Source organism: Ceratotherium simum, chromosome 27, assembly GCF_057802395.1.
Source record: "Ceratotherium simum simum isolate JZ-2026a chromosome 27, ASM5780239v1, whole genome shotgun sequence".
NCBI lineage: Eukaryota > Metazoa > Chordata > Mammalia > Perissodactyla > Rhinocerotidae > Ceratotherium > Ceratotherium simum.
Window position 1 is genome coordinate 9,297,574 of NC_141926.1, and position 22,393 is coordinate 9,319,966.

General features: G+C 42.4%; 1 protein-coding gene across 7 annotated transcripts in view; it reads left to right on the forward strand.

The window, feature by feature from the left end:
- HLCS (holocarboxylase synthetase) overlaps window positions 1-22,393 on the forward strand; it is a 213,346-nt gene that overhangs the window by 55,633 nt on the left and 135,320 nt on the right. For all 7 annotated transcript variants that reach the window (XM_087418103.1, XM_087418106.1, XM_087418100.1 and 4 more), the window contains one exon: window positions 20,350-20,621. In XM_087418103.1, coding sequence (XP_087274229.1) covers window positions 20,350-20,621 — 272 coding nt within the window. The remainder of the gene's footprint in view (window positions 1-20,349; window positions 20,622-22,393) is intronic.

Here is a 22,393-nt window from a genome sequence, read left to right on the forward strand (position 1 = left end):
CCAGCATCAGAGCCAACACTTTTTACTAAACTGGCCACCAGGGGCTGCTGTCAGAATGGTGTGGCTGAGCTCACCTCCCCAGAGGCAAGTTTACTTTTTCTACAACCAGTAAATTTTGTTAAGCTACCAAACCTGGTTTCAAAACTCAGGTCTCACTACACAGCCTCCAGTCACCAAGCATGCTTACGGCCGTATCCCTTCCAGCCAGGTATTACGTAGAACCTGGACTCAATTCAAGACTGAAGATTAAGACTTGTGTGTTTTTCATTCAGTGCCAATAAGCTGTTAGTAATACACCGATTGCACATATACTGAAAAGCTTCATGGAGCGCACTGGGGTTTGTGCTCGGGGAAAGTACGGCCTGCCGTTGGACTGTTCAAGATCCGGGCCTCCGGAGGAACAATCCATGGCGATCGAAGTCTGGTTTTTCAGGAAGGTGTTCTTGCCTGAAATGGCCTTAGCAACCCTGCCCGGATGCAGACAGCCCGAAGGGTCGTGCTGACCCAACCAGATGTGAAACACTAAAGGGGTTCTTGGTGGGTGCTAGTTTTTTGATTTTTTTTTTTTCTTTTACAAAAGCTGTGTCTTTGATGATTCCAGGATTAACAGCAGAACAAAGATATACAGCAAATGTTGGAGCTGGCAGGGGCCTTAGAGAGAGTTTCTGGAGCCAATCCCTTTGTTTTTCCCCATGTTTTTATTAAAAAAACATTTAAAACCTAAGAAAAGGTGAAAGAATAGTACACAGATCCCATGGAGCCTTCACCTGCATTCACCCCTGGTTAATATTTTGCCACATTTTGATAAAGAAGGTTTGGTTTTTTGAAAGATGCATATGTTACTGCCTTTAAGTAAAACACAAACCACAGAAATTATCCTAAGTTGTTTACGAGAGCGTGAGGCTTCGGCATTTTTGCTTCTAGGAGTTGGCAAGAGAGTGGCACTTGTTTCCACTTGGCCCTGGGCTTGTTATTTGAAGTAAAACCAGTAGCCCTCCTGGTTCATAATGGTTCTGGATGTCTGGTCTTCACCCTACTGGGCTATGGGCACATCCCATCTTCACATGGTCCAGTGTGTATAAAATTCTTACGATATAACATATTTTAAAAGTCCTAAGTTATGGAACATAAAACATCCTAGTGCCACAACCAGTTGATCTTTTATGCCCAAAAAAGGGATTCTATCCCCGATCTAGGAAAATTCCACCAATGACCACGTCGTGAGTATAGGATTTACAATTTTTCTTTCAACTTTCTAACTCAAGCGTGGTGACTTGGAAGCTTAGGTCTGATTGCTGGCTTCCATAAGAGTTTTTTTTGGTACACTGTAATAGTGTACAAATGCCGTTGAATTATTTATGTGAGTGTCTCTCTGCCCCACTAAACTGTAATACAAGAGCATTTGAAGGCAAGGACCATATGTTGTTAATCTTTGTATCTCTTTTCCAGTATTTTCCTATAGTAGGCATTTAGTAAGTGCGTCTTGTTGGAACACTTAAAAAGCGTTTTGGCTTTTCCCGCTAATGTGTTGTGAAACACTTCCTCTGCTCCTGTGTCTGGGGGACCCGAGGGGCCTTGGGGGACAGGTATGCAGTAAACAGCCCACCCAGCTTGGACTGGCTGCCCAGTCCAGTTTAGGTCTGTCACCTTTTATTCAGGTATAACGGGTATTTTGTAAACAACCATGTTAAACAGTTTAAGAGTCAGCTGTTGATGTGCCGGAGGCGGACTGACAAGATGGAGCTTCAGGAGAAAGTTGGAATAGTTTTATCCGTTATTAACATGCTTTCCAGTTTAGAAACGACACCAAATACACGCTGGTCATCAGCTGCTCCTTCCCGTAAACTAGTAGTACTTTCTGGAACACAGACTTCTTAGACTATCTCCTTTGAATGACTGCATGTGGATCTACCCTCTCCTTGTACAGTGTCCTATGCCCCTCCCTGCCGCCCTGCTAGGGAAACAGGGTGTTCCCTGAGATTCTCTGAACTTTCCTGAGTGTCATGGTGACAGCCACTTGAACAGATGAACCTTTGCTAAAATAAGTGGACTAGAAAAGAAAGCTCTTGGCCTTCTCTGAATCCTGCTCCTAGTAGCCACTTCTCTCTTTTCAGGTAACATGTATATTTTAATTTTGGAATCCTAGAGATGATGTTATAATTTTAACTGAGCATTAAATATTTGGGGCTAAACAATAAATCTTGAAGCTGCATCTTGAATGTGGAAGCTGAAAGGAATGTTCTAGTTTTCTCGTTTTAGAAATGAAAGAACTGAGGCCCAGAACAGGCAGGGCCTCTCAGTGCCTCCCAGCTGGTCGGTAGCAGAGCTGTTGACCCCGTTCTGTGCTGGGGTCTCCTGCCTCCACGCGCAGCGCTCCAGGGAGGTCGAGGCCAGGCCCACAGGTGATGGGCAAATAGTTTAGGATGGATGGGACCTTGCGATGTACTCAAAATCCATCCTGTGCCTGGAGGTCCAGGCCTGCTGCTCGCTCGGCATTGTGGACGTGTGGACGTTGACATCTGCGTGTGGGTGCGTGTGCATGAGTGTGAGCGTGTGTGTGTGAGCCAGGACGTGCCACCTCAGGGCGGGCTGGGCAGGGCCGCCCACAGGCGTGCCCACTCACACCCTGGGCTCACAACACACAGCTTTCTTGGCCTCCTACCCCACGTCCCCGCTCTGTCAGAAGCCTGTTTGTGTTGGCCTGAGACAAATGGCGGGCGTTTTACACAGGCAGGCTTAACGAAGGCCCTGGAGACTCCTACGGATGTTGAACCCAAACCCACGAGCCCCGTCGGTGGAAGTTAGCGCCTCTCGAGTAGAAGCTGTGGTTGAGCTCGGACCCGTAAAGCCTCCCTCTCTTTTAGGGCCGTCCGTGGCTTTCTTTTGGTCTCCGCATTTGCAGAATAGATTTCACCTCTAAAATGAGCCCGTTTGGCCCAGCGGAGGTGTGATGCCTGTAAAACCAGCCTTATTAGAAATGACTTATTCATTACCTCCGTTTTACTGGTCCACCCCAGCCCTTTGTGGTCTTCACTAGTTGGCAGGTAAGAAAAAATGCAGTAAATCCGTGGCCTTTCAGAGCCTGAGCCTGAGCCATACCTTTACATAATAAGTACAGTTTAACAGACATTTATTGAGTGCCTACTGTGTCCCAGGCATTGGGGACCTAGAAATGACTATGACAAGTTCAGCTCATGAGGGACTCCTATTCCTAGGACTTAGATATCTGATGCCATCTGTCGTAAATCTGTTGGAGTTGCAGAGTTACCATTCCAGGTCTGGTCCATCACTAGTGGAGGGTGGGGATGTGTAGAAATTCATCCGTTGCTGGGCCCAAGTTGTGCCTCAGGGCTGGTATGTGAGGGGTGGTCACTTCAGAGCGAGCCTCCCCTGCTGGCCCCGAGCAGCTTTGGGTTCCCTCTCGGCTGGTGTTGCTTGCTGCCCAGTGTACCCTGTCCCCTTGTTCTCTGCCTCTTCCCGGGCTCTGGTTGCTCTCAGCCACAAGGTTGTGTGGGCACGAGGTTGACGGGCAGGAGGTGAGAGGTGGATGGTTTCCTCTGTGCCCTCATGGCGTACAGCCCCTGCGGGCGGCTCCGTCCTCTTGCTCCTTCAGGCCTGTCGCTGGTCCAGCTGCTGCTTCATCGCTGCTCTTTGATTCCCTTGTCCCTGCCCACAGTTCTGTAAGTAGTCCTTCTGTTGAACCCCTTTGAGTACGCCCTCTCTTTCTGGCTTTAACCAGAGAGTGGTGAGTGGTAACTCACTTAAATGATAAAAACTTTGTTTCTTTGTGAATTGTCCTCATCTGGGCTTGCCTAAGCAGACACAGTTAGTTAATGGTAGACCCAAGCTTCAGATTTAAGTTTCTCTTACCAAACATCCTACTCCTTCCCCTGCCCTTGACCCTTCTCCCTCTCACCCCACTGCAGCTCAAGCCACACACATCCATTTTATTAATATCTTTCTTTGTGGTGCCTTTGGCATTTTGATGACAGTAGATAGACATTGTCTATGTTGCTTCCTTTTGGGTTACGTCCTCCTGCTGAGGACTGTCTGATAGGAATTAGAGCAAGGATTTGGGAGCCAGCAGATTTGGTGTCGTGGGTTCAAATTCCAGCTCTGTGACTGTGTGGTGTAGGCATCGTTAATGCTGTCTGGGCCTCCATTTCCTCTTCTGTGGATGGTGCTGTATTGCAGAGGTGTTGCTTGATGAGGATTGGGGTCCTGGGTCTGAGACGCCTGGCACAGTGCTCCATGTGGAGTGGGTGTGCAGCAAATGGTAGCTTTCATACCGTGGCTATAGTCAGGTGCCTGACGGAGCAGAGCTTAACATTGTTTAGCAAGAGGCATTGCCAATCACTTCTCTGTCTAGGTGGAAAGTCACTTGGGAAAAGACTTATTCTCAGAAGTCACTTGAGTGGTCCCTCTTGGTGATGTGTGGATAGGTCAGGGAGGAACCCTGAGGAAAGCATCGGAAGGCCCCTGGGGGGCTACACAGGCTGCCCCTCCATTTCCTCTGTGTATGCAGGGCCAATCGATGGGGAGCAGTGGGCCGATCGCAGAGAGGACTGGGAGCTTCTGGGGAGTAAAGGAGTTGAGGCCTTGACCCCTTCTCCCTTTCTCTCTCTCTTTTTTTGTTATGGTAAAATACATGCAGCTGAAGTGTACACTTAAAAATGGTTAAAATAGCAAATTTTATATTTTATTGTGCGAGCATCCCCGCTATCTATTTCCAGAACTTTTTCATCATCCCAAACAGACACTGTGTACCCATTAATCATTAACTATCCATTTCTCTTTCCCCTTAACTCCTGGTAACCTCTATTCTACTCTCTGTTTCTATGAATTTGCCTATTCTAGATATCTCCTGTAAGTGGAATCATACAATATTTGTCTTTTTGTGTCTGGCTTATTTCACTTAGCATAGTATTTTCAAGGTCCATTCATGTCATCGTAGCATATATCAGAATGTCATTCCTTTTGATGGTTGAATAACAGTCCATTGTAGGTACATAACCATATTTTCTCTGTCCTCTTCTCTGTTGATTCATCTGTTGACACTTGGGTTATTTCCACCTTTGGCTATTGTGAATAATGTTGATGTGAACGTTACTGTTCAAGTATCTGTTTGAGTCCCTGCCTTCAGTTCTTTTGGATATATACTTGGGAGTGGAATTGCTGGGTCATATGTTAATCCTCTGTTTAACTTTTTGAGGAACTACCACACTGGACCCCTTCTGTTTTTGAGAGTCAGCATCACTAGACTCGCTCTGATGAATTATGATGGAGATAACTAGAAAGAAATATCATCAAAGGCCCCATGGGAGATCTTGCTGGATTGGTCCCAGCCTTGATACCAGGGCCAAGATGAGTGATCTCCAGCCCAGATGCCCACGGGGCGGAAGACGTGGCACACAAGAGTCCACCTGGAGAGTGTGATGTGTCCCCAGGCAATGAGGGCAGTGCTACTTGGCCCCAGCCAGTTATTGGCCTGTGGGGAAAGAGTTTTCATTTCTTCAAAAGGAGCAGAAAATTTGAGGTGAAATGTCATAATTTTTAAGTGTTAGCAGCTAGTTCAAAATGAGTGGGCCAAATAAAACACGTCCTGGGTTCATTTTGGCCCGTAGATGTCTGTTGGTGATGGTTGACCCGGATGTCTGTGGGGATGGACTGGTTTCAGTAAAGTGTGTCACTGAAGCTGGAAACCCCTCCAGGTCCATTCATTCTGTGGTGACGGTGCTTGGGATCAGTGGCTGAGCATATTAGGGGAAGCAGAAATGTAGGGGCCTTGGGGACCCAAGCTGGGATGCTGTACCGTCCAAGGAGGAATCTGGAGAAGTGAGGAAAGGGTTGGTCAGACTGCAGGGGGCCCAGTGGGGCTGGGACAGACGCATCTGCATAGAGGACCATTCAGGTGAGGAGGAACAGACACGTCTCAAACCCTGCCCGACACTTTGCTCTGCTTGGTTCTGTTGCTCTGAATAAAAGTCCACCCGAAGGGTTGCCACATGAGCAATCCCTGCCTTAAATCAGGTCAGGACCAAAACCAGTCATCTTTGATTAAAAAGATCTGCTATGCTGTGTGCCTTCATCATGTGTGTAAAGATGCTGAGTCTTCAATGTTGTGTGAAATTGGCTGTGAATATTTTGTTTCTAAAATACTAAAAGTAAGAATTGGGTTGTTTCATGTAAATTCCATGAGAGTAGAAGAATGTCTGCTCCTGTTTCTTTGAGAATGTTTCACTGAGAATGAGACACCCATAAAAAGAGCTTGTGTTCCGTGTCTTTGTGGATTCGTTTTCTGATTTACCCACTTTTGGTTGCCTAGCAACTTACAATGTTATGATTGAAGCACAGCTAATCTGATTATTTACAATGAGGCAAATGTGTCTCTGAGAGAGAAAACCTTTATAGGTTAAGATCAGTTATTTGGTGTTTCTTGAGAAAAGGAGCACCAAAACACAAACAGGTGGTAACAAAAATTTTGAATCCAATGCTGAATTAGAGGTATGGCTATGTTTCACCCAGGGAATCTTGTTAGATGGGTTAAATTTAGCAGATAAGACAAGTGACAGGGTGGAATGGCTCTAACGTGACAGGACACTGTGCTGTAGGTCTCTGATCTCAGCTGCACGCTCTGTAGCAGATGTTACAGTATGTTAACTAACAGTAGAGTAGCCACTTCTGTGTTTTTGCACTAAACATAATTTCAGGCATTCTTTTCTTCAGAAGTTGGGATACTGGTGTTCTTTTGGACATTAGGGAATATAGAGTCTCATGGACTTTAGTTATTGTTTAGTTTTGCGTGAGCTTGTTGCTATTTGCATTTAAAAAAATCAACTTTTGGGAAGGGGATGGGGGGCAGGGTGAAAGGGATAGAGGGGCACGTGTGCAGTGACAGATGGCAACTAGACTTTTGGTGGTGAACACGATGCAGCCAACAGAAGTTGAAATATAATGATGCACACCTGAAATTTATATAATGTTATAAACCAGTGCTACTTCAAAATAAAAAAAAATCAACTTTAGGTATGATTAATATTCAAGAAAATACACTCATTTCCGTGTAAAGTTTGATAAATGTATACGCACCAGTAACCACCATTACTGTCGAGATACAGAACGTTTCCAGTATCCCACGAGATTCCCTTGTTCTCTTTCTCAGTCAATCCTCGTCCACTCTCCCACCCCCATGCCCAGCCTCGGGCGGTCACTGATGTGCTTCCTATCATTATAGATTAGATTGGTCTTTTCTGAAGTTTCATCTAAATGGAATCATACAGTATATACTCTTCTGTGTCTTTTCTTTCTTTCTTTTTTTAAAATCAGCATTATGTTTTTGAGATTCATCCATGTTGTTGCATATATGAGTAGTTCATTCCTTTTTATTGCCAAGTGGTGTTCCATTGTATGGATATGCCATAACTTATTTATCCATTCATCCGTTAGTGGACATTTGGGTTGTTTGCATTTTTTGAGTATTATGAGTAAAGTTGCTATGACTGTTCATGTACGAGTGTTTGTGTGGGCATGTGTTTTCATTCTTTTGGTTAAATACCTAGGAATGGAATTTCTGGGTCATATGAGAACTGTATGTTTAATTTGCTAGGAAATTGCTAAACTGTTTTCCAAAATCATTGCGCTGTTTTATATTTCCACCAGCAATGTTTGCGAGTTCCAGTTACTTCACATCTCTGTCAACACTAGATATTGTCAGAATTTAAAGTTTTAACCATTCTAGTAGGTGTGTAGTGGTATCTCGTTGCGGTTTTAATTTGCATTTCCCGATGACAAATGATGCTGAACATTCTTTCGTGTGCTTATTGGCCATCTGATGTTTTCTTTTGGACAATGTCTATTCGAATCTTTTCATTGATGTTCTGAGTGGAATTGTTTGTTTTCTTATAATTCTGTTTTAAGAGTTCTTTTTATACTCTGGATACAAGTCTTTTGTCAGATATATGTTTTGAGAGTAGTTTCTCTCAGTCTGTTGTTTGTTTTTTCATTTTTTTTAACATTATCTCTTGAAGAGCAGCAGTTCTTTTTCATGCAGTCCAGTTTATCAGTTTTTTTCTTTTGTGGTTCATGCTTCTTTTATTCTATCTGAGAAAAGCTTTACCTGTTCCTGACCAAAGTCAGGAAGTATTTTTCCTATATTTTATTGTGAAAGTTTCATAGTTTTACATTTAGGTCTATGATTCATTTCAATTTAGGTTTATACATGCAAGGTAAGGGTCAAGATTTTTTTTTTTTTTTTGCATATGGATGTCCAGTTGTTTTACCATGATGTATTAAAAGATGATCCTTTTTCAAGTGAATTACTTTGGTGCTTTTGTCAAAAATCAATTAAATATATATGTGTGGCCCTATTTCTAGACTGTATTTTGTTGCAGTAATCTGTATGTCTTGTCTGTATGCCAATACCCTACTGTCTTGATTGCTAGAGCTTTATAATAAGTCTTGAAATCAGGTAGTGTAAGACTTCCAACTCTTTTTTTCACCAAATTGTTTTGGCTCTTCTAGGTCCTTTCCATTTTTGTATAAATTTTAGAATCAGGTTATCAATTTCTATAAAAAATGCCTGCTGGGATTTTGATTGGGATTGCATTGAATCTGTAGATCAATTTGGAGAATTGACTTTTTTTTTTTTTGAGGAAGATTGGCCCTGTGCTAACATCTGTTGCCAATCTTCCTCTTTTTCTTTTTTCTCCCCAAAGCCCAAGTACGTAGTTGTATGTCATAGTTGTACATCCTTCTAGTTGCTCTATGTGGGACGCTGCCTCAGCGTGGCTTGATGAGCAGTGAGTAGGTCTGCACCCAGGATCCGAACTGCTGAACCCCGGTCCACAAAAGCGGTACGCGAGAACTTAACTGCTACACCACTGGGCCAGCTCCAGAATTGACATTTTAACAGTATTGAGTCTTCTGATCCATGAACATGGTATATCACTTAATTATTTAGGGCTTCTTTAATTTTTAATTCAGTAATGTTTTGTAGTTTTCAGTGTACAAGTCAGGCATGTATTTTGTTTAATTTATCCCTAAATGTTTCAGATCTATTGATGCCATTGAAAATGGTATTTAAAAAAATTTCAGACTCCAAATATTCATTGCTAATATATAGAAATACGCCTAGTTTTTTTAGAGATTTTTTTGTGTGTGTGAGGAAGATCAGCCCTGAGCTAACATCCGTGCTAATCCTCCTCTTTTTGCTGAGGAAGACCGGCTCTGAGCTAACATCTATTGCCAATCCTCCTCCTTTTTGTCCCCCAAAGCCCCAGTAGATGGTTGTATGTCGTAGTTGCACATCCTTCTAGTTGCTGTATGTGGGACGCGGCCTCAGCGTGGCCGGAGAAGCGGTGCGTCGGTGCGCGCCCGGGATCCGAACCCAGGCCGCCAGTAGCGGATCGCGTGCACTTAACCACTAAGCCACAGGGCCGGCCCAGAAATACACCTAGTTTTTGTACATTGACCTTGTATTTTGCAACCTTGCTAAACTCACTTATTAGTCAGGTACTTTTTTTGTAGATTCCTTGGGGTTTTCATGTTATGTACAACATGTCCCAATAAGAAACAAACACACATTTACCTTTGTTGAGAATGGCTAGTATTTCACTAGTGCTGTGGCTAATTCAAAAGGGGCATTTATGTGGCTATAAAACATTCAGTTTTTGGTTTCGCCTAAATTGTGTTTAATTAGCCTGCAATCTCAGAGAAAGGTAAATATTAAATCCTTGAAGTTCAGAGTTTAAAAAAATAACATTAATTAGAAGGTTTTTATGAATTTCATCGTGGTGTAATTTGATAGTAGTGTTTTGTTTCCAATGATTTGGCTTTCAAAGATTTCCGATTTCTTTTTGATGCTTATGGATTCATATCAAGACTATCTCTTATCATTGCCGTTTTTGGGCTTAACCTCTTGATATACCTATGTATCTTGTGGAAATTAATAAAAGAAACCTTAACTAAATTAGAGTAGAGAAGGCCTGTAGGGGGAGCTCTCACACCCTATCATACATCCTCAGTTACACTGAACGAGAGGAGAGGAGGCTTGCATCTCTAACAGGAAGTAAAACTACTTTATTACTGAAGGAAGATTTCTTTCCTTACATGGCAACAGCCCAGCCAATGAGAAATGCTGCAGCTCAGCCAATGAGAAGCTGTTGCCACCCTGAACTGTTAGTTTCTCCCCATGAACTTTTGTTTAGAACAGCCCCTCCCTATTTCCCCTTTTTCTCTGTAAAAGCAGCTCCCCTTTGTTTGCTGGGTTTGCCTATGGTTTACCATAGTGTGCACATTCTGAATTGCAATTCTTTTGGCTATTCCCAAATAAACTCACTTTGAGATAAAATAGCAGGTTAAATTTGCTTTTTAAGTTGACCATCTGTTACTTGTGTTTTTCTTGGTGAGGAATTTAATGTGCATTTATACGGTGAATGCTTAATAAGCTGCACTAGTTGCCAGACTTGGTACTGGGTGCCATGGATATAGTTGGGAGCAAGACGGAAACATACAAATGCTGACTTTATGGAGACTACATTCTAGCAAGACAGTGGGACATTGAATAAATGGTCATGCAAGTTATGGAATTACAATTTGATAAGTGCTATGAAGTCACTAGTCACTTGTGAAAGAGAATCCTTACCTAGATTGGGAGGGACTGTGGGTCAGAGAAGTTTTCCCTAAGGAAGTGACATTTCTGCTACACTCTGGTAGTTGAGTTCAGAGAGTTAGAGAGATTTGGGGGTGGGGGGTGGGTATACTACTTATGTCAGCCCATTTGCCTTGATATAGGTGATCCAAACTTCTTTCTTCAATAGCGTTTCCACACCGCCTTAGTGGTCATTAGTGGAGTTAAGCCAAGAATCATGAATTAATTCCTCTTCCCTGCATGTGTTAGCAGCTACTTCGGCAGCTCTTTTTTTTTTTTTTTAATTTTATTTATTTATTTATTTTTTCCCCCAAAGCCCCAGTAGATAGTTGTATGTCATAGCTGCACATCCTTCTAGTTGCTGTACGTGGGACACGGCCTCAGCATGGCCGGAGAAGCGGTGCATGGGTGCGCGCCTGGGATCCGAACCCGGGCCGCCAGCAGCGGAGCACAAGCACTTAACCACTAAGCCACGGGGCCGGCCCAACTTCTGCAGCTCTTAAGTCATTATACCTTGAGTGCATTTGAGAGGACATATCAGGCAGATTTGCATCAAACAGGTAGTAATTTTGATATGTCTTGCAACCAGAATTTTATTCTCCTGTCCAGGGATAATGGGGGTGGGATGAGGAGGAGGCTAAGGGCTTCCTGTGTGTGCTCAGTTTTACTTGATGGCGTAAAGTTGCCTTCGACTGTAGTGAATATAAACATTTAGGAGAATTATAGGTTGTATACAGCTATATTTCTTAAGAGGTTCCAGGTCTCATTTTATATCTTTTTTTTTTTTTAATTTTTTGTTTATTGCAGTAACATTGGTTTATAACATTGTAAAAATTTCAGGTGTACATCATTGTACTTCTATTTCTGCATAGATTACATCATGTTCACCACCAAAATACTAATTACAACCCATCACCACACACATGTACCGAATTATCCCTTTCACCCTCCTCCCTCCCCCCTTCCCCTCTGGTAACCACCAATCCAATCTCTGTCCCTATGTGTTTGTTTATTGTTGTTATTATCTACTACTTAATGAAGGAAATCATATGGTATTTGACCTTCTCCCTCTGACTTATTTCACTTTGCATTATACCCTCAGTGTCCATCCATATTGTCACAAATTCCTGGATTTCATCGTTTCTTATGGCTGAGTAGTATTCCATTGTGTATATATACCACATCTTCTTTATCCATTCGTCCCTTGGTGGGCACTTAGGTTGCTTCCAAGTCTTGGCTATTGTGAATAACGCTGCAATGAACACAGGGGTGCATGTATCTTTACACATTGGCATTTTCAAGTTCTTTAGATAAATACCCAGCAGCGGAATAGCTGGATCATATGGTAGTTCTATCCTTGATTTTTTGAGGAATCTCCATACTGTTTTCCATAGTGGCTGCATCAGTTTGCACTCCCACCAGCAGTGTATGAGAGTTCCCTTCTCTCCACATCCTCTCCAACACATGTTGTTTCCTGTCTTGTTAATTATAGCCATTCTGACGGGTGTGAGGTGATCTCTCATTGTAGTTTTGATTTGCATTTCCCTGATAGTTAGTGATTTTGAACATCTTTTCATGTGTCTGTTGGCCATCTGTATATCTTCTTTGGAGAAATGTCTGTTCAGGTCTTTTGCCCATTTTTTAATTGGGTTGGTAGTTTTTTTGTTGTTGAGATGCATGAGTTCTTTATATATTTTGGAGATTAAGCCCTTATCAGAAGTATGGTTTGCAAATATCTTCTCCCAATTGTTAGGTTGTCTTTTCATTTTGTTGATGGTTTCCTTTGCTGTACAGAAGCTTTTTAGTTTGATGTAGTCCCATTTGTTTATTTTTTCTATTGTTTCTCTTGCCCGGTCAGACATGGTGTTTGAAAAGATGTTGCTAAGACCGATGTCGAAGAGCGTACTGCCTATGTTTTCTTCTAGAAGTTTCACAGTTTCAGGTCTTACATTCAAGTCTTTAATCCATTTGGAGTTAATTTTTGTGTATGGTGTAAGGTAAGGGTCTACTTTCATTTTTTTGCATATGGCTATCCAGTTTTCCCAACACCATTTGTTGAAGAGACTTTCTTTTCTCCATTGTATGTTCTTGGCTCCTTTGTCAAAGATTAGCTGTCCATAGATGTGTGGGTTTATTTCTGGGCTTTCGATTCTATTCCATTGATCTGTGTGTCTGTTTTTGTGCCAGTACCATGCTGTTTTGGTTACTATAGCTTTGTAGTATATTTTGAAATCAGGGAGTGTGATACCTCCAGCTTTGTTCTTTTTCTCAGGATTCCTTTAGCTATTCGGGGTCTTTTGTTGTTCCATATAAATTTTAGGATTCTTTGTTCTATTTCTGTGAAAAATGTTGTTGGAACTTTGATAGGGATTGCATTGAATCTATAGATGGCTTTAGGAAGTATGGACATCTTAACTATGTTAGTTCTTCCAATCCAAGAGCACGGAATATCTTTCCATTTCTTTGTGTCTTCTTCAATTTCTTTCAGAAATGTTTTATAGTTTTCGGTGTACAGATCTTTCACCTCTTTGGTTAAGTTTATTCCTAGGTATTTTATTCTTTTTGTTGCAATTGTAAATGGGATGGTATTCTTAATTTCTCTTTCTGCTACTTCGTTGTTAGTGTACAGAAATGCAACTGATTTTTGTATGTTGATTTTGTATCCTGCAACTTTACCATATTCGTTTATTACTTCTAAAAGTTTTCTGGTGGATTCTTTAGGGTTTTCTATATATCATTTTATATCTTTTAGATTCTCTTTGTTCTGCATAATTTACTTGGCTCTGAGTAGGTCCTGAAAGGTTATGTGGAAGAGGTATAAGAAAAAAACCCAGGTGCATTGCATTCATCAATTTTAATTTATTTTGCATATTTGTGCATCTCTAAGTATTGCTTTCAAAAACAAATAATTTGGAATATTTAGTAATTAGTAGACATAACAGTGATAATGTAATTCCTTGAGAATTTGGCTCCCATCTTGTATGCAAATAAGAATAGATGATTAATTTTGGCAAGTCAGGTTGACCCCTCTGCCAAAGGGAAGTGTATATTTGAATAGCTGGAGTGAATTTTCTTAGCACTCGTCATACGCTGTTGTAGTTGTGTGTATGTATGCCTGTCTGTCTTTCCTCCTCTCTTGACTCTGGTACTATTTTTGAGACACAGCAGGTGCTCCATACATGTTTTTTAGATGAATGGTGTATAGAAGGCCAGTCGGGTAATTCACTCTGGAGGAGAGTCCCTGCCTTATTCCCATTCTGAAAGTTCTACCTGGCACTGGCTGTTTCTTTTTGGTTTCATCCTGGTTTTCAGTGACTTTGAACGGGGGATTACATTGCCCACACCTGCTGAATAGCCACTTAACTCTCTGCTCGAGTTGATGAAACTGAGTTAGTTGAGAAACATTAGTCATCTAGATTATTTTACCTCTCTGCTTTTGTGATTTAAGCTCTTCACCGATATGTATCTTTAGCATGTTTGGTACCCTTGTGAGATCTCCAACAGCCCTGGAGACTGTGATGAAAGAAATTCAGATCTGTTCACTTTGTGCCTCAAGGGAATTGACTAAAGTTAGGAGCAGAGTAGGTTGTAACTAATGGCCAGATTTGAGCTTTGGGGGTGTCTTAGTAAATTCAGGCTACTAAACAGAATAGCATAGCCTGAGCGGCTTATAAACAACAGATATTTGTTTCTCACACTTCTGGAGGCTGGAAGTCTGAGGTCAGGGTGCCAGCATGGTTGGTTCTGGGGCGGGCCCTTGACCAGGTTGTAGACGGCTGTTTTGCTGTGTCCTCACTTGGCGGAGAGCACGAGGGGTCTCTCTGGGGTCACTTTTACAAGGGCACTAATCCCATTCATGAGGGCTCCACTCTCATGACCTAATGACCCCTAAAGGCCCCACCTCCTAACACCATCACCTTGGAGATTAGGGTTTCAACATGAATTTTGAGGCGACAGAAACATTCAGACCATAACGGGGGGCTACCTTTGTATGTTATTTATTCATTCTGTCTTCTTCTTCCAGTAGAGTGTATATCAAAGAAATGCTGGTGAACAGGGAATATTCCATTTAAAATGTGTCTTGGTTCTTTGTGCAAAGATGGAAAGTTGGCGCCATGGCTTCTGGTAGCTCCCTTCAGCTTGACCTCTTCTGTCCTCTTTTGTCCTGGGGTGCTCCTCTCTCTCTGCTCCCCACTGAGTTGTGAACTCCTAGGCCAGGACTATCCCAGTATTTCTCTTTATGTCTCCATCGGTGCCTCATCTGTCGTAGGTCAGTCACAGCGCTGCTTTATATCCCCCCTCAGCTTCCTCTCTGCCTGGCCACCACAGCTGCAGAGCTGAACGTGGCTGCATAAAAACAGAAAATCGTGCCGACTGCTTACTCTGATTTCAGAATCACTAACGTTAAGTGGACGCTGAATGTTTCCAGTTATTTCCAGTTATTTTCCCTGCTTCCTTCATTTTCTCCCCCTTCTCAAACCTCCAACACCTCCTTCCTCCTTTTCACTCTTAGCTGATGCTCTTGCTTCCTATTTACCGAGAAAATAGAAGGAATCAGAAGATGACATCACCAACCTCCAGCACTAGGACTCCCACCTCCCCGCCTGGAGTGGAGGGGTGGCAGCGTAGGTCAGTTCCCAGGGCTGTCCTGGAGGGCTGTGTGGCCAGTAAAGGGGGAGGGAGGGCTGTGACCCAGTGTGGAAGCAGGACTGGGTGTCCTCAGAAGGGATGTGAGCCCCATCCATCCCGATGGGTGAGCAGCTCTGCTCCCAAAGCCGACTCTCTGTTTGAGCGTTAGGTTCCCCACACCTGTTCACCAGTTTTCATTTCTGGATAGGACCATTCACATCACCATAAAAAACATGACATTATTTCTCTTGTTTAAAACAAACCAAATGAAACCTGTTTTGACCCTGTTCCTCTGTAGCCACTGCGCCATTCTTCTTTTTCCCATTAGAGGAAACTCCTTGTCAGAGTTTCTCTTCTTCCACATTCCTGTCGGGCTTTGCCTCCACCAGACAGGCTCTGCTGTGATGAGCCCAGCGGTTACTTATCAGCCCTCTTCTTACTGTTCTGTTATCTAGCCACCTTCTCGCCGCCTGCAAAACTGGACTCCCAGGGCTCCCAGGACACTTCCCCCACCTTACACACTTACACATACATATATACTTGATTTTCTTTTCCTTCTCAGTCTCCTTTGCAGACTCTTCCTCTTCTCCCCGACATCTAAGCATTCACACCTGTTGTGGGTTGAATTTTGTCCACTAAAAAGATACACTGAAGTCGTAATCCCCAGAACTTGTGAATGTGACCTTGCTTGGAAATTGGGTCTTTGCAGGTGTAGTCAAGTTAAGATGAGGTCATTAGGGTGGGCCCTAATCCAATATGATTGGTCTCCTTGTAAGAAGAAGACAAAAGACACAGACACACAGAGGGGAGATGGCCATGTGACACGATGGCGGCCAAGGAGCACCAAGGATTGCCAGCAACACCAGAAGCTAGGAGAGAGGCCTAGAACAGATTCTCCTTGAGAGCCTACTGAGGGACTGTGGCCCTGCTGACACCTTAATTTCAGATGCTTCCAGAACTGTGTGAGAATAAATTTCTGTTGTTCTAAGCCACACAGTTTGTGGCACTTTGTTATGGCAGCCCCAGGAAACCAGCACAACCTCTCTTTTTATCTACAGTCACTCCCTTATTGCTCTCATCCTGTCTCCTGGCTTCAAATTATCATCTGTGGTCTGGTGATGTCTGTGGCATGGACCTCTCCTCTAAACTCATGACTCACGTGTCCTACTGCCTGTTGTTTCCATGGATTTCTAATCACTGTCTCCAACGTGACCCGCTCAGAGCTGAACACCTGTTCCTCCTCTCCAAACCTCCTCTTCCCACGATGTTCCCAACGGCAACTCCATCCCTCCGGGTGCTTACGCCAGAAATCTTGGGCTCATTTTTGACTCCCCATTTCCTCTAACATCTCAGATATGATCTGTCAGCAAATCTTGTAGCCTGTACTTCAGAGTACAGTCACATGCCAATAATGATGTTTGGGTCAAGGACGGACCACATACATGATGGTGGTCCCGTTAAGATTAGTCCCATGTAGCCTAGGTGTGTAGTAGGCTGTACCATCTAGGTTTGTGTAAAAGCATCACTCTGTGATGTTTGCAAAACGAGAAAATCACGTAAGGACGCATTTCTCAGAAAGTATCCCCGTCGTTAAGTGACGTATGACTGCATGTTCAGAATCCCATCCCTTCTCACCATGCCAGTCACGCCAGTCCAGGCATCATTATTACCTCCCTCCCGGGTAATTTAAGTGGCATTGTAACTGGTCTCTGCTTCCACTAGTGTGCCCCCCTTTAATCTGCTCTCAGTATGGCCCTCAGAGTGGAGTGATCCTAACAGAGTCAGGTTACTTCACTCCCCTCCTCAGAACTCCCCAGGGCTCCCTGTCATTCCCAGAGTGAAAGCCCCAGTCCTCACTGTGGCCTTCAAGGCCCTACATGGTGTGGGCACCACGGCCTGCTCCACCTCTCTGCCCGTGTCACTCCTTGTCCTCCTCCTGGCTCACTCTGTGTTCCTGACACTTCCTTCATCTTGCTCCCTTGGAGCCTCTGCCCTTGCTCTTCCTGGGATCCCTCTATATAAATAAATCTAAGTGATATGTTTAAAGATTTTTATTTATTTATTTATGTTCCCCCCAAAGCCCCAGTAGATAGTTGTACATCATAGCTGCACATCCTTCCAGTTGCTGTACGTGGGACACGGCCTCAGCATGGCTGGAGAAGCAGTGCGTCGGTGCATGCCTGGGATCCGAACCCAGGCTACCAGCAGCGGAGCGCGCACACTTAACCGCTAAGCCATGGGGCCGGCCCTAAGTGATATGTTTATACAAATTATATTATAGCACCCTCCCTCCTTCCTGCAGATCTTTCCTTAAACATCACCTGCTCAGTAAGGTCTTTGTCTGCCCTACCTAAAATGGCTTGCCTCCACCAATTCTATCTCTCTTGTCTGCTTACTTTTTTCTCCTTGGCACTTGTGACTGTCTAACAGTCTATGTCTTGTGCTTAGGTACTTTTTTATTATCTACCTCCCATGCTAGAATATAAACCTTTTGAGGATGGAGACTTTGGCCCTTTTGTTCACTACTGAATCCTCAGAGCCCACAAGAATGTCTGCTGTATGGTATGTGTAGGGGAGGAAGACAAATACTCTACCCTCTGGGTCCTTCTGGCTGGGGCACGAATTAAATTGCCATGAAACAGAATAACAGGAGAAAATCAAACAAAGCTTTATAACATGTATGCATGGGAGAGACCCAGGAAAAACTGGGTAACTTAACAAAATGGTGGAGGTTCTCATCTTAAATAGCATCTTCAGCTAAAGACAGAGGAGGATGTTGGGGGTAGTGGTTTGGGACTTCAAAGGGGAGGAAGGCAATTCACATGGAGATGGGAAAGCAAATGTTTGGTAAACAGAACTTTGATAAGAATGGGCTTAGCAAGGACCCTCCCAGTCTATTGATACCCAGAGTTATCTGTGGTGAAGACCTATCTTAAATTTCTTTTAGGCAGTTAGTGGGGGGGAGGTTGAAGTTTCCTTCAGAGTCGTTTGTTCTTGAAAATAATCAAGGAAAAAAGACTTATTTATTTATTTATTTATTTTTTAAAGGTGAAAGAGTGAGAGAATGGTGTATTAATTTGTATTCCTAAATGCCATCTTTCTTTTTTTTGAGGAAGATTGGCCCTCAGCTAACATCTGTTGCCAATTTTCTTCCTTTTTTTTTCTTTTTTTCTCCCCAAAGCCCCAGTACATAGTTGTATATCCTAGTTGTACGTCCTTCTAGTTCTTCTATGTGGGACACCGCCTTAGCATGGCTTGAAGAGCAGTGAGTAGGTCCGCACCTGGGATCTGAACCAGTGAACCCTGGGCTGCCGAAGTAGAACATGTGAACTTAACCGCTACACCACCGGGCCGTCCCCAAAGAGACATGTTTTGAGGTGGCCAATTCTGATTCCCCACATAGGCACCCCATAATATTTGTTGAAGGAACAGGTTGCCCAAATATTTTAGTTTGAATCTATTGTTTTCATAATAGCTAATGTTTATTTTACCTTTTTTATGTTTTTTCCTCCACTTTTAATTATGACAATTTTCAAACATAGAGAAGAATTAGAGAGACTAGCGTAATAAATACTCCAAATACCCATTGAGTAAATTTAATGATTGTTAGCATTTTGCCTTATCTGCTCCATCTATTTTGGGAGTAAATGATAGATATCATGACATATATACATTTCCAACATTAAGGACATTTTCCTATATCTCCACAGTACCATTATCATGCCTATGAAAACTGACAGTCGTTCTTTTTGTTGTCTAATATATACTGTCCATGTTCATATTTCCTAATTCTCTCAAAATGTCTTTTCCAGCTAGTTTTTTCAACCCAGAATCCAATAAAGGGCCACTCACTGTGTTTGATTATATCTCTTAAGTCCCTTCTCATCTAGACTGGATCTCCCCCTCCCACCCCCATCTGCCTTGTTCCCCTGTGACATTGTCTTTGTGAAGATGCCTGTGCTGTAAAGTGTCTCACCTTCTGGATTTCTTCTGATTGCTTCCTTGTGAAGTCCTTTAACTTGTTCCTCTATCCTCTGTGTTTCCTGCAAATTGGAAGTGAGTTTTAAAGTTTCATTAATTGAATTTAGTTAAATGAAATTTTGTCTTTGACTCTGCTTCTCTGTAACCACATGGAGCTTTGGGACATACAAACCTCTAATGTTAACAGAGGGACGTGTTTTCTCTTTTGAAAGGCCTGGCATTTGCATGAAGGTGACTAAGAGCCTGAATCTGTGTTTACTGTGACTGACAGATTTTAATACGTTTTGTGCTCTGGATGATGACTCCCCCGACCCCGCAGGGCCTCGATGCCCCACCCCAGAGAGTGGCCCCTGGGCCCTCCGGGGTTTGAGAGGAAGTTGCAGCCTCCTGGGAGGTTCCGAGACTCCTTGTAGTTTCAAGGGTGGAGTAGAGACCTTTGCTCTAGGTTATGTAGGCTCTGCCTTCCCCTTACTGGACCTACATTTGGCGCAAAAAGAAAGCAGCTTTTGGGTGCCCCGTTATTTTCCCTGTGTGAAAATTCTCCCCTGTTGGTGACCCGTCAGTGGCTGGTGGTGTTTACTTTGTCTGCAAGATGAGGTGGAGGTCCTCCAGAGGCCGAGACTGAGTGCTGTATTATCTTATAATAAGTAAGATTTGCTTTGTGTTCTGTGACTTCTTTCACCTAGGTTTCTTCCCCCCAGATAGGATAATGAATTTCCATGTGGCGCAAAGGCATAGAGCTATAAGTTTTCTGTGAAATGCACAGAGGACTAGAGAATTACTGATGAACTCTAGAGCTAGAGGAAGATTTCAAGAATTTAGGATATAATGTAGGATAGAAAGTACAAGAATGAATTGTACTTATTTCCTTGGATCCTGGTTTCTGCATGGTTTATACGAAGTATAAGCATACTTCGTATATTTCTTCTCTATTGTACAATAGTTCAAATATATGGAATATGTTAATCTAGCTTTTATTGGTCATGAATTAGGAAGTACTTGTATTACCAAAATGGCATTTTAAGGAAAAGCTACCATCATCTAACGTAATGCCAAATTACGACCTTTCCACTTCTTTCTTTATGACACAGGAAATCCGGGATCCTCTTATGCAGTGGCTGAGGAAACATGTGAATCCTGAAGGAGTAATACAATCCAGCAAGCTCTCCCTTAAGTTTGTTTCATCGTGCACATCTGAAATAGAGATCACCCCATCTGCCATACCTGTGGTGACTGACACGGAGGGCTTCTCATCAGAAAATTTTAGCTTAGAGATCTACCGACAAAATTTGCAGACAAAGCAACTTGGAAAAGTAATTCTGTTTGCCGAAGTGACACCCACCACGATGGACCTCCTGGATGGGTAAGTTCTGGCCAGGCCTCCTTCTGTACCTGCCTGGAGGAATCCAGTTATGTTGATAGTTCTCTCTAACTAGCACTGGGGGAGAAGGGATAGAGATACAGAACAAGAATCTTAATAAACCCATTGGCAAGGTGGGAGTACCCTTGTCCTAGAAGAGTTAAAATGTAGGAAGAGAAATTAAAGTTCTTTGATCAAAGATGTGTGTTTTAAAGAATGGGGGATTTTTGTGCCTTTTGACTCCCTTCCTTTAATCAGGCCTTTCAGAATGTTCTTGGAAAAAAGAATGTTATGAAAAAACATGTTTAACAGGTGGTATTATTGTTCAAGTTATCATTTTACTTTCGTGTTGTTATAACCAGTGTTAAACATTTAGTTTAAGATATTTCACAGGGGCATTCGGATAGCAAATTTGAATGACACGTAAGCTGTGTTAAATTGGAATAAATTGGAGCTTTGTATTTTGAAAATCTGTTTTGGTGTGTTCCTCTCCAACACATTTTTTAAGCACTCTGTAATCCCATTTGGATGTTCAAAATTTACTCTTATGGCAAGTTTTCCTTTTTATTCCTTCTGTTTTATGGACTTTGATTAAAGGTTAAAAAATGGAAAACAGATGAAAGGAACTTTTTAACTCCCAAATTAGTCACTATTAATTAACACTCTTATATTATGTGGAGATAGTTTAAAAAATAGAGTTACGGAGCGAGTGAATAAGAAAAGCATCTTCCCTCAACCTGGGACTAAAATTTAAGGGATATAAAACTCCAAAAAAAACCTAGATTCACAGTTTCTAGACATTTTCATCTGTGGGATTGCAAAATTAGATGTGTAATTCAACATAATGGAAGTATTTTGGCTTTTCTTAATAATAACTCCTGGAATTTGATAATATGTTGATTTAAAATGATGAGATAACTTTAGGATTTTCTTGACTCTCATACTCAAAGTCATGGAAATGGCAGTTTTGTGTATGTAGAGGATGTAGAAAGAGCATTAGTTGTAGGGGAATTGGCAGAGTAAGGAATCAGACCGGGAAGGGGAATATGAGCCATGGTAATGACCAATTCTTATTTACTAAGTTATTTTGTGTTGTCATTGGTAGTTTTTTCCAATGTTCCCGGCCTCTCCTGCCTCCACTCGCTTCCCACTCACAATCCCTCGATCCCCAGTAAAGAAGGAGAAAGCCTGTTCCTATAGATGGAACAATCATTACTTGCTTGTATAAACTCTGTGATAATCCTTTGTTACTCAGTAAACACTATATTATATCTGAAGGGTGACCCATTATAATTATATTTTCTGAATAAAAAATCAGATATGATATTTAACAAAAGATTTGGGAGGTGAAAGTCAGATAGAAAAATATCGGCATTCCCAGACCATTTCGTTGTTTCTGTGGACAATAGTGAAGAATGTTTTGTGTTGGGACGATCTTGAAACATTGGAGTTAGGGTCTCTGAGCTTGTGGGGTGGGTGGTGCATTACCAAGAGGCTGGAGCCCTCTAGAGAGGACAGACTGAGGCTCTTGTGTAATCAGATAGTTGGGTTTCCTTATACCCTGGTGAGCCCAGCCAGGATGATAAAAAAAAGTGTTTTCGGATGTGTTTTAAGATGAAAAAAAAATGCCATGTAAATATACTCCTTTTGTAGCCTTGAGTATCAGTAAGTTCCTTTTTGATATTTAACTTTTAAAAAAAAATAAAAATTCTGTCTTAAGCAACTTGGATCTGTAAAAGCATGTTAGAGATATTGAAGCTGATACGTGTAGCTGA